The following is a 12,671-nucleotide window of genomic DNA, read 5'->3' as shown; positions in this document are numbered from 1 at the left end:
AAAACTTTAATAAAAACATTATTGAAAAATAAATAAATAAATAAAATCCTCAAGAATGAGCACTTTAATCATTTAGATATTTGTCTGTGTAAATTACCATAATAATTCATTATGGAGAAAATTCCTTTTAGAGGTACTTGTAAATGATATGAAGGGAAATATAGTCAAATGACTAGAAGGTCAGAAAGAGAATACGTGTATAGCCAAGACAACACTTACACAAAGTATCATGTCTCCACATCAAAGGTACATATAGGGTTATACAGTTCAGCTAACAAGTATTCTCCTTGTATCAATAAACTTCTTGGGCAAACACAAGAACTTTCTACCATTTTTATATCACACAGTTCTGTCTTCTACACTTTGGGGCTCTATGGCAATCTTTTGACTGCTTTAAATATCACAGCCATCTGTGTCATATTTGGAAAAAGCTGCACAAGAGACTTATTATCTTATCAGATGTGAAGCAGTGGGTCCACCTACTGGTGTTTAAGAAAACACCCTGCTTATTTTTAGTAATACACTTATTTTGTATATATTTTATTTTTAACTATCTATCTATCTATCTATCTATCTATGAATGCATATATATATATATTTATATATTGATCAATAAATAAAGAATATATACAAACATATATTGCTGGATGAGTGTATAGATATTATATTTTCTCATTTCATTTAGTGCTTTGGTCACCTTTTCGGAGTTTGTGTTTGTAACCATAACGATAGAGCTGCATATTTCCCACTCCTCTTCACCTTGTAACAGATTGTAACTAAATTAACATTTTTCTTAGAAAGGAAAACATGGAAACGAACTCTTGCTTCGATTAGGTAATTCCTAATCAGTGTTCTCCCCAGCACCTATTTCCCGGACGCTTAACCCTGCTGGTTTTACTTGCTACCCGGCTCCTGGAGTCCAACATAGTCCTATTATAATAGAAAAAAACATTGTTTCTCCCATTAGAACAGCCACTATGTGAGCACTACAGCCAGCAGTGTGTGTTAGACCACTGACCACCAGTCTGACCAGTCCTGGCAGGTTTGGGCAATAACCTCCAACATTTTTCACTATTACGGTGGCTTAGTGGTTAGCACTTCTGCCTTACAGCACTGGGGTCATGAGTTCAATTCCCGACCATGGCCTTATCTGTGTGGAGTTTGTATGTTCTCCCTGTGTTTGCATGGGTTTCCTCCGGGTGCTCCGGTTTCCTCCCACACTCCAAAAACATACAGGTAGGTTAATTGGCTACTATCAAAATTGACCCTAGTCTGTACCTGTCTGTCTGTCTCCCTCTCTGTCTTTGTGTGTGAGTGTGCGTCTATATCAGGGAATTTAGATTGTGAGCTCCAGTGGGGCAAAGTTCTCTGTACAGCGCTGCGGAATTAGTGGCGTTATATAAATAAATGGTGATGATGATGATTACAAAGTATTACAGATACCCACACTGTAAAAGGCCCTGTGGTAGCGCCTCACATGCACACACTGTCCTCTTATTCTGTTCTCAGATACACTTGTTATAAAACAAAGGCAATTTTATGCACTTTTCCTTACACAATGTTGCCTTACTCAGTCTTTGGATCACACTAACTTACACTTAAGCTTCACAGAATTATTTATCTAATAACCACTGTATCTCAGCAGTACTTCACAGTATATATTCATTATAAATAACCAATACTCACAACATATGTATGTATGCAAATCAAAGTATTTTATTGTTAACACAGAAAACCCTGCATTCACAGCTCACACATATATCATAACATTGTTCAACATAACATGGTATAGAAATATACAATTAACCCTAGGTTCACCACCTTTATTCCTGACGATATCCTTGCACTATTTTCTTTACATATGTATCTTTAGTAAGAATTAGCATTTAGAATATTGATTTAACTATCACAGATATCAGACAATAGCTACACAGTTATATGTATATAATTAGCTAAATCAACATTACAAACACATATAGCTTTATAGATATATAATTATCAATGATAGTTATCAAATCCTTGTATCCTGGATCCAATTCTTTGTCTGCAATGTAAGGAACATTCCTATAGTATAGAATCCTTTTCTGTAGCGCAGTGTATATTTCCCGTAGTGCATTGTATCCCTAAAGAATAGTGTATTCCTATAGTAGTGTAGTGTATCTTTTCTGTAATATAGTGAATGCTCGTTGTCCAGGGGCAAGTAGGTAGTAGAGATAAAGAGCGGGAGTACCGGGTTTGGCTTTTATAGTCCAGCCCAAAAACTCCCAGCCTCCCCAGTGGCAACGTGTGTGGTGATTTACCACACACAGGTGGACACTGTGTGTGGGCCAGCGGTGATGATATCATCACCCCTGTCCTCTTTCCCCACTGTGTGTGTAAACTTGAGTCGGCACACACAGTGGGGTCCCTCGGTGTGACTGGGCGTGCACTGTATGAACTGTACGTGTGCGCACAAATCATCATCTATATATAATGTTTTAGTCAAGTAGATATTTTAGCACCGCGCAAGCGTGAATCACAAAGTCCAACATCAGTAAATACTACAAAGAAAGATATACATGTGAAACAGGACATAACTGTTACAAATCATAGTTACAGTTCTTGCATATCCCTGAAACTTGTTAATGAAGCTAAAGCCTAATGTGACTTACAAAGTTTTTTTTTGAACAATCTGAAATCCAGTCCCATGATTGAACTCTTGGCAGTTAGAATCCAAAACAACCTAAACATAATAGGCATGCGAGCTGGTCCCCAGGAGTATAAATGGTTCTTTCATGCAGAAAACATTTTACTGACTTTACTAAATCCCCTCGCTCCCTTCTCTGTGTAAAGAACTAGCATACGAATCGCTCTCCAAAAGCAAACTTACTACAAACAATTCAGAAGTAGAACCCTTTAACTTTACCCCCCAGTTGCAACAGCTCCTCAGGCAGAATTATAACTTCAGTTAGCAACCCATGAAATTAGTTTCCTGACCAGACACTATGACCAGTTATATGAAGCTGAATTCCCAGTTTTAATAAAAAAATGTAAATGATTGGAATAAACTATTCATATAATGGATTTCCATCCTTGTAGCAGTAACAGGGAATGTGTTACCCACAATACTGTTTCTGCTCAAAATACTTTAGGTTAAAATAACTTTGTATGTGTTTTACTATGTTAACACAATCTAATAGAAAGATTGTGACACCTTGGCAATGTGCTGCGTTGTGCTCCATGAAGTGCTATGGTGCGTTACAGTAATGACAATACAATACTGAAAGCCGCGTGTACCGGGCGTTGTCACATTGATAACTGTATTCTGTATAGCTGTGTGTTTTTACTGTAGCACTACGTTGATACATACACCCCTTCACACATAAAGAGGCCCAAGTCAGCCATACACAGATAGCTTAATAAGGATGCACGGATATGCATTTTTCATGCATATTCTCAGTACAAAAAAGTGTATTTTATGTCTCAAAACAGGGCTTGTATCCAACTCTAAATAACTCCCTGTATGTCTGGATTCATATGTTGTAAATGTGTGAATTTGCTTATTGTTAAGGTTCAGCAACTCAAACATTAGATGGATAGGGTGAGTGAATATTTGCAAAGTGTTAGATGTATTTGTAAAGATAAGCTACATTCCAATGATATGTAAAAAAAAATTAGAAATATTCAGAGATAGAATATAAATTGTTCCTTTGTTTTGCTAGTATGTCTAAACAATCTACCTTTATAATGTAAGCGTTAATCTATCACATGCTGTTCACATTTTATACTTGGCATAATACTGCCATCTTCTGTTTACTTTTGGTATTGTGGCTGCCTAAAGTTTGTTTTAACCAACAAGGCTTCTGGTTGATTTGGGATTCCCACTCTGATTCAAGGATAACTTTATTTACCAAAGATAAGTAAACGTAATCTTCCTATGACATATATTCAATTGTTATTCTTTTTTTGTTCTATTATTTCATGATAAGCGATTATCTTGATAACCTGACACAGGCTCTAAAATAATAATGCACAGAAACGAGCTTATTTACACCTAAATGCAGTACTTGCATATTAATGTGGGGGAAGATGGGGCATCCTATTAATGCTGGAGGGATAATGTTTTCTTAAACATTGATTTGTATCTGCTGCTGTTAATGCATCTGTGTGGTGATGAACAGATAAGCAGAAGAACACTTGGAGGATTATTACTAAAATCACTAAGAGTGTCCTAAAATATAGCAAATATTCAGAGATCTGCCTGTACATTGTATAACTGGACCTAGACAGGTAAAGGCAATTTGCTTATAATAGCATATATTAGGATTACGTTAGGTTTAGATACAGTCAGTATTCCAGTAATACAGTATTATAGGTGTTAATTATGATAGTTATTTTAGAGACAATTAGGGTTTAATATTGAAAGACATAAGCGGCGCTGTGCCTGAGGAGCTGCCATTACCTGGAATCTCTCCTGTATTCCAGTGGCCAGACCATGATGTAATTGCATGGGATGGAGGGGGAGGGGCATCCATAGGAGCATTGACACACAATCCCCCTATTGTCACTAAAAGTTTAGATTTTATTTAACAATACTTTTATAATTGCAGAAACAGAACACTTGACAGTTTTATGGGGACCAAATATATTTAAAGTAAATATTAGTCATATTTATAACAGAGATGAGTCTTTCACTAGTTGTGTAAGACCCAGAAGAATCGTTATTAAGTCTACGCAGGAGCCATTTTAAAGTAAAGCCCAAACTTCCAGCAAAGTCTTTTAAAATCCAGAAAAATAAAAAAGGAAGAGCAATTTAAACAAATCTCTCTAATTAGTTAAAAATGTAGACTGTAGAAAATACTCTCCTGGTTTTTAGGATTATCATTTCATGTTCTAGAATATCGCTTAACATATGTATTGCAATTGTCAGCTACACAGCCTGGTTAATAGATGGATTTCACAATCCTTGAGATCTCATTATATTTCTTATTTGGTTGTCCAGTGCATTACTCCAGGGACCTGAACTTTCTCCTTATGTATCAATATTTATTGGGAGTGATGTGTTCTCATCTATCAATGTGTGTATGATATGTATTAATGTGGTGTCTGCAATCTCAATGTTTTTCACTGTTTTCCTGATGTAAAATGGGGCTAAAAGGGGTGGGACCTAATAATTTGGCAATTGTGGTGAGACCATTTAATAATGTTATTTATGACTATTACTCTCAACAAACTCCTCATAAGTGTAATTCTGGTTTAACGCAGGAATATGATTATTTATATTTTGCTTTAATCCACAGTACCAATATTTATATAGTAAACATATGCTTATATTTTCATGAAAGACTGCCTGCAAGATGTCGCTTCATTTAAAATGGTTTGTATTGTTCATTAACTTTCTAATTGTGACACTCATATATTTATAAAACAGTTTCAATGATCAGAGTGTATTATACAAACTCAATAGGTTTTGTTTACTCTATTAGCATAGGAGGTATAGCATAGATGTTCATACAATCCATTACATTGCCTGTTTGATAAACATATAAGTTATTGTGTGTGCGTGTGTCAGCTATTTTAGTAAGGGTGTGTGTATAAGCTTGTTTTGTGTGGTGGGAGGGAGTAGTATGAATCAGTGCCTAATGTGAAGGGTGTGTGAAGGTCCCTTGTATTGTGTGAGTGTGGAGTGGGGGCTCTGTAGGGGAGTGGGGGAGACAATCTCAGGCTGTCCTCCATTTTAAGCATTCAACAAAACAGATATTCTAGTCTTCCACATACATTTCACAACAATATAAGCCTCAAGTACCATTTATATCCCATACTACTCACATTCATTATACCTGATATTCTCACACTATCCTCATTCCATCTATCTCACATGGAAACTTTTACCATTTATTCTTATATTATTTCAGTTCATTTATCTCAGTCAAACTCCAAAGTGTGTAGTGTAAACTTCATCATGCATTGAAACAACTATTACGCAATGTCCATATAAATAAAGTTTAATGTTGTTATTTATTTAGGATGACGAAGTGCTTGCGACGTGACTTTTGGTGCGTTGCAATGTGTATTGTAGGAACAACTTCCGGCTTGAGTTTCACACACGCATATGCTGTTTGCGTTACATGTGATATAAAATATCCATCAATTATTAAAACTTAATGCCACTCATGTAGTGGAATCACAAATCAAGTTGATTGCAACAATAAATGCAAACATCTTAGTGTGCACACATAATACATGCAATATGTCATGAAAATCAATATTATAATTAGGAGATTGATTGATACGACATACGACACCACTTGTTGTAGTAGATTTCCAGGGGATTGAAACAAATGTAGATATTGGTCTTCTGTTATAATAATACTCTAAAGAAGAGAAACAAATAAATAAAATAATCAAAATACTAATAATGATAATATGAAGATTAAGGAAGAAAGTATTTTATTTCTGAAATCCTTATTTAGACCATGAAGTATCGGGCAGTTTAGCTTGTAAATCCAAGATATCCCTGTCTTTAAGAGTTGTTTGTCAATATTCCTATACCTCCAGCTTTTATTCACTGCGTGTATACTTAAATAATGAATAAGGTCATTTTCCGAACAACTGTGTACTTTTTTAAAATGAGCAGAAACCAAATGTGTGTCCGTGTCTTACCTTTTATTCCAGATATGCTCCAAATTCATTGTTTTAGCATTCTGGTAGTTTTACCCATGTATAAGAGTCCACACTTACATTCGAACAGGTAAATGATGTTTTTAGAATGACTCGTTATGAAATTATTTATTCTGTATGTTTGGTTGTGGACCTTGAATTCCTGAATTTTGTTACTATTATTAATACTTTCAATTGTTTTACATGTTAATCAAGAGCCACATCTGTATAAACCTTTTGATTTCACGGATCCGGCATAGGAACTTTCAGATAGCTCCTCTCTTACGAGTTTGTCTTTTGAATTTGGAGCTCTGCGATAGATAAAAGAAGGCTTTAATGATAATAATTGGTTCAAAATTGGGTCCTTACACAGAATTTTCCAATGTTTCCCAAATATTTTTTCAATAGATTTATATTGATGACTATAGCACGTAATAAATGGGAAAATAGGTTTCATTTGCTCTCTAAACTTTCTGTTCGGATCCAAACGTTTCTGCCTGTGCTTATTTAATGCTTTCTTTTTGGCTACATCTAGAAGCTCTTCCTTATAGCCCTTCTTCGTAATGTTACATTTCATATGGTTCATCTGGATATATAAAACATCTGGCTCTGTGCAGTTCCTCTGCAGCCTTAAAAATTGACTGTAGGGGACCCCACCGAGACATTTTTCATGATGCTCAATGTTCTTCCAGATGTTCATATTTACATCAGTTGGATTTTTGAAACAGTTAGTTTGAATTGATTGGTTTTTAATATAAATTTAGGTTCTAAGATATTGATGGAATCTTGGCTCTCTTTAAAAACAATTTAATATTCCAATTATTATTGCTCAAATAGGTGAACAATTGGTTTTAAGGTGGGTAGAGTACTAAAAATATCAGTACAATGAGTTATACTACTTATAGAAAATTAAGGTTCACTTTAAAAAGAAGTGAGCTGATTGCTGCTGACACTGAAAACAGTCTGATAGTCTCTAAATTACACCTGTAAACATTATCACTTAATCCTACAACTAGAGTTAAATGGTTTCCTGGTAATTATTATGACACTTCTACTACATCCCCTCTAATCAGATTATCCACACTCAGAAAGTGATAATTGTTCTAAAGGTCTGATGTAGAGATGTATAGGTTTATTGATTTTTAGAGTAATATAATTACTCTATTACTTTAATTACTTATAAGTTGATTAAGTGATGTTGCTATTCACTTCCAACAGAGACAACTGTTATAAATACACTTTTCTCATGAAGAAAGCAGCCTGGCTATATTATATACAGACATTAGAATGTTGAGCGTGGGATCACTGAGTGATGGGGGATGTGGTTTCATTAATATCCTGTAGGAACAGTTTTTGAAGAAAATATAATCAAGTGTTATTTCACAGAAGAGGGGTTATTACAGTAATGATTACATAATTTATATAATGTTTCATAAACAATGAAAGTATTAAAATCTAATGTACAAAGACACTTAATAGTATCAGTAATAGTAATAGTTATAGCAATATAAAGGGTTACTATCACAATTCGGACACAAATTAGCACTGCGATGAAGTTTAGTTGTGTCAGGAGCACGTCATACATTTACTGACACAATAATAATAAAAATTGGACCTTTTTTTAACTGTTTTCTGAATATTTGTGAAAATACATCTGTTTAACTTCACATTTACTAATATTTCCTTAATATACTTGATCAAAGTCACCAATGATTTTCTCTTGGCCAAATCCAGGGGCCACTTCTCCCTGATTATCCTCCTGGACCTCTCTGCGGCCTTTGACACAGTGGCTCATCCTTTCCTACTCCACACCATTCACACCATTGGCCTTTCTGACACCATACATTCGTGCTTCACCTCACACCTGGCCAACTGCTCTGTTTCTACCTCTCGTTCTTCATCCCCCCATCATCATTCCAGTAGGAGATCCACAGGGTCCTTGTCCTTCTGCTCTACTCCCTGTGCACTTCCTCCCTGGGTAAACTCTTCAGTTCCTTCGGCCCCCAATACCACCTCTATGTAAAAAAAAACTCAGCTCCACCTCTCCTGTCTCTTTCCTTCCCTCAGCTCTCAGGTGTCCAGTTGCTTCACCGCCATCTCCTCCTGGATGTCCTCACACTTTCTCAAACTTAACCTTGGCCAAAACTGAACTCATTGTCTTCCCTCCATCAAAAGTCTCCTTCCCATCCAACCTCTCTATCACTGTTGAAAACACCATTACCTCCTTTGTTCCCCAACTCCACTGCCTGGGTGTCATTCTTAACGTCTCCTTCTCCTTCACCCCTCATATTCAGTCTCTTGCCAAATACTTTTACTTCCAGCTCCCCAGCATTGCCAGTATAAGACTCTTCCTTTCCCAGGATGCCACAAAAACTCTTATCTACTAAATGATCATTTCTCGTCTCAACTACTACAACCTTCTCCTTATGTTCCTCTTTCACCACTCCACATATGCCTTCCTTCTCTTCCAGACCTTATACTGGCTCCACTTCCCCTACAGAATACTCTTAAAATACCTCACACTCACCTACAAGGCCCTCTCCCACTCCCTATATCTCCAACCTCATCTCTCACTCTCTCCGGTTGGCCAATAACGGTCGCCTTTCCTTCCCGCTACTAAACATATCTTCTCCTTTATTCAAACCTTCTCCCGAGCTGCCCGCCACCACTGGAACGATCTCCCTTGTTTTATCATACTATCCAATAGCCTGTATAGCTTTAAACAGTTTTTGAAAACTCACCTGTTTAGAAAAGCCTACCAGTCCTCCACTTAACCTTTTCACCATGTAGTATGCCTTACTCTCTTTCATCCTCCCACTCTTGCTTCTTGCCCTCAGATCCCCTTACATTGGGTCACCCCATGTGTCATCCGTTTGTTTTTCCCTTTAGATTGTAAACTCTAGTGCGCAGGGGGCTCTCTTCCCTCCTGTTCTCATTACCTATAACTTTTGCTTTACTCTTCCATTGTCTTGCACCTATTTCAGTGGCTCTAAACCTGCAAGTTGCTCTAACAGGCACAGGTTTCAGCCTGCGCTGAATGTACCCCTTGAACCCAGTAGCTGTGTTGCTAGTTTATTGCATTGTACTGTCTTGTTGTTTGCCCTCTGTAAAGCACTGCGGACCTCATGTGGTGCCCTATAAATAAACAATAATAATAATAATTATAATAACACTAATTTTTAACAGAGAGCTACGTCCACAATAGTTTATCACGAGGACATAAAAACAGTTATTTTCACCTAGGAACAGTTTTTATGGGTTTTTTTTGGGTTTTTTTTAAATAAGTTTTTATTGAGGTTTTTAGCAACAAACAAGGGTTATACATACGTATTTTTCAACTGTATTCGTTTTGGATGTCGAGTGATAAAGAAATTTTAACATCATAACAACATAACACTAAGCCAAAGAAGATTAGATGTATCAAAGAGAGTATACATTCCCATCCATGAGAGGTGGGAATAGCTGACCTGACACATAGAACACAAAGACAGACAGGGGGGGGTAAAACAGAGATACATAAGGAAAGAATGAGGGATGGCATGATGCAAGTCCTCATAGTAAAAGGTCTACAGCATACACAGAGGAGGTATAAAACATGCCTAATCCGACAATCACATGCAGAGTTTTAATGTTTTTATAACCAAGTATAGTATTATGAAACAAAACCAAAGAAAAATAAGAGAAAAATAAGCCCGCGCTCGGTATGTCCCACATTATATATGGTACCAGCTGCTTGGCAACAAGCCCACGCTCGGTATATCCCATATTGTATGTGGTACCAGCTGCGTGGCAATATAAATGTCCATATATGTATACAAAACAGAAAGAAAGTTGTCAGCGCTTATCCTTTATACTGTAGATCTGTGTGTGTCTAGCAAGATGAAAACATGTGGTATTAGTTCATATTTTGATCAAAAGACTTAAGCCTGTATCCCACGTCAAGGGTACCTCATTAGATGCAGGTCCTACACTGACCTATATGCTTTAAACACTATTAAAATGCAGTTAAAATCAGATGCACTCACCTCCCAGGTATAGGGGTTTACATCTAGCAAAGTCTGGCTTGTTTTTCATTTTTGCTAGACACACACAGATATGCAGTTTAAAGGATAAGCACTGACAACTATAGTATTATGTTGGTTACAACTATGCTGTCATTTTGGAATAGACGACATATGTCCATGATTGACCAATAAGAGACGATTGCAACACTTTACTTTTACTCATCCCTACAACCATCCTCTTAATCAAAAACAACTGTGTAGTTTACAGCTATAATAATGACAGGTATTTTATGGCAGGGGATTGATCTAAAAGTACAAAGTATTTAATAGATAGTAAGTTCTGCAGAAGCTGAAGAGAACATTTACTGTGAAAACATTGTCAGAATGTAGGATTTAAGGCAAATAGTGTTACAGGGTGACATAAGTCAGAACAGTACCTTTTTATTTTATGAAAGAATAACAAGCCAGGTATATAACATATATGATATTGTTTCTTTTTTTAATTATGTTATTGATTTTTAACAAACAAATAGAGGAAAGAAAATAAGAAGAAGGAAAACATAAAGTTGTTGAACACATTTTGTTTTGGATTTAGATAAATACTCATGAGTAACCAAACTGTCCATTGATAACCACAAATATATTTTTGACAAAGAGATTATGCACCATAACTTTTAACCTTAGACATATAGAAATAAAATAAATTACGGTTCATAATGTAGTTGGCAAATAGCCCAATAGGATCAGGTAGGGGGATGTGGAAGTGGGTAAGAGTAGATGGGGGGCAGAGTCACTGATTGGATTGGGTATACAAGATGTAGGAATATTATTTAATCCTATAGAGGAGGTGAGGTCCTATATGGATCCCATATGCTAGTGCTTCTTTCTACAGTTCTTCAGTAGTTTCAAGCAAATATGCTTCAACTTGACATTCCCCACAATTAATATAAACGACTGTATGGTGGGGAAAGAAACAATGAGTACAAAACAAACCCAGTATATTGGACTCAACATTGATAGGAACCCAAGCCCAAGTTCTACCACGTAAAATATGAGATAAAGGATAAGAAGAGACATCATAGTGCGGGCAGCCCCCTGGTGAGCCTTCACACTTGGACCATGATCATCCTCCATGTTCTGTCTCATATGACGGGCGTGTTTCCATAGTGATGCAATTATACGACCAGTTGTGATCATTACCATCAGGAATGGGACAAAACAATTCATTAACAGTGAGAACAAATTATAAAAAGTATTAATTTGATACCCAATAACAACCTTTGAAGTCTCATTGGTCCCGATCTGAGCTGTGGAATTTGGTGCAAACACTTTTGTAAATGTAAATAATAAAGGGAGACAGCAGGAGAAGGAGAGAACTTGGGACAACAGAATCAGCCATGGGACCACAGTTACAATGTTCGTCTTCAGCCATGCCAAACATCCATGCTGGAAGTTAATGATTTTCAAACAGAAGAATAAGCACAGCGAGGCAGAAAGCCAAGAACTGGAGAATATTGTGTATGACATTATGAAATACAAAATGTAAAAAACATAATCCACAAGGAAAATATTGGTGAAAAATATGGAGCAGACAATGCTGGCACCATTTACACAAGAGAAGCAAGCGTTTGAGACAGCCAGAGAAACCACCAACTGGTCACTAGAGTTCAGGCTCTGACCTCTCAACCAGTCCCGGACATTGACAAATACAATGAAGCCATTGGTAGATATTCCAATAAGGATCTCGGCCATAAGGATGACAAGAAATCCTTCAACAAATGCAGGAATGATAATGTTGTCTAAACCCATTTTATATAAAGAAAGAAATAAGATTCCAAGCTTTTCCCATTCACAGATATTTCAAAAATGTTACTGTGGTAAAAAACATTAACGTCTGAATATCTAACCATGAAGCCACATAGTCTTCAGAAACTCCACAACATTCTGTCTCATTGAACCTCTTTTATAGATAATCATCCTGGACACTTATCTACCTGATGACATCAGTGGGTGGAATCATACTTAGTT

At 36.4% G+C, this 12,671-nt stretch overlaps 1 protein-coding gene across 1 annotated transcript; it reads right to left on the bottom strand.

The window, feature by feature from the left end:
- Positions 1 to 11,516: 11,516 nt before the first annotated feature.
- On the bottom strand, positions 11,517 to 12,452 carry LOC142098159 (taste receptor type 2 member 9-like). Its single transcript, XM_075180711.1, has one exon. It carries the CDS (start codon positions 12,450 to 12,452, stop codon positions 11,517 to 11,519), a length of 936 nt encoding a protein of 311 aa, XP_075036812.1.
- Between the last annotated feature and the right edge of the window lie 219 nt (positions 12,453 to 12,671).

The sequence above is a fragment of the Mixophyes fleayi genome, chromosome 7 (assembly GCF_038048845.1).
Source record: "Mixophyes fleayi isolate aMixFle1 chromosome 7, aMixFle1.hap1, whole genome shotgun sequence".
NCBI classification, from domain to species: Eukaryota; Metazoa; Chordata; class Amphibia; order Anura; family Limnodynastidae; genus Mixophyes; species Mixophyes fleayi.
The sequence above is the reverse complement of the archived record's forward strand: the minus strand, read 5'-3'. Positions and strand labels throughout refer to the sequence as shown.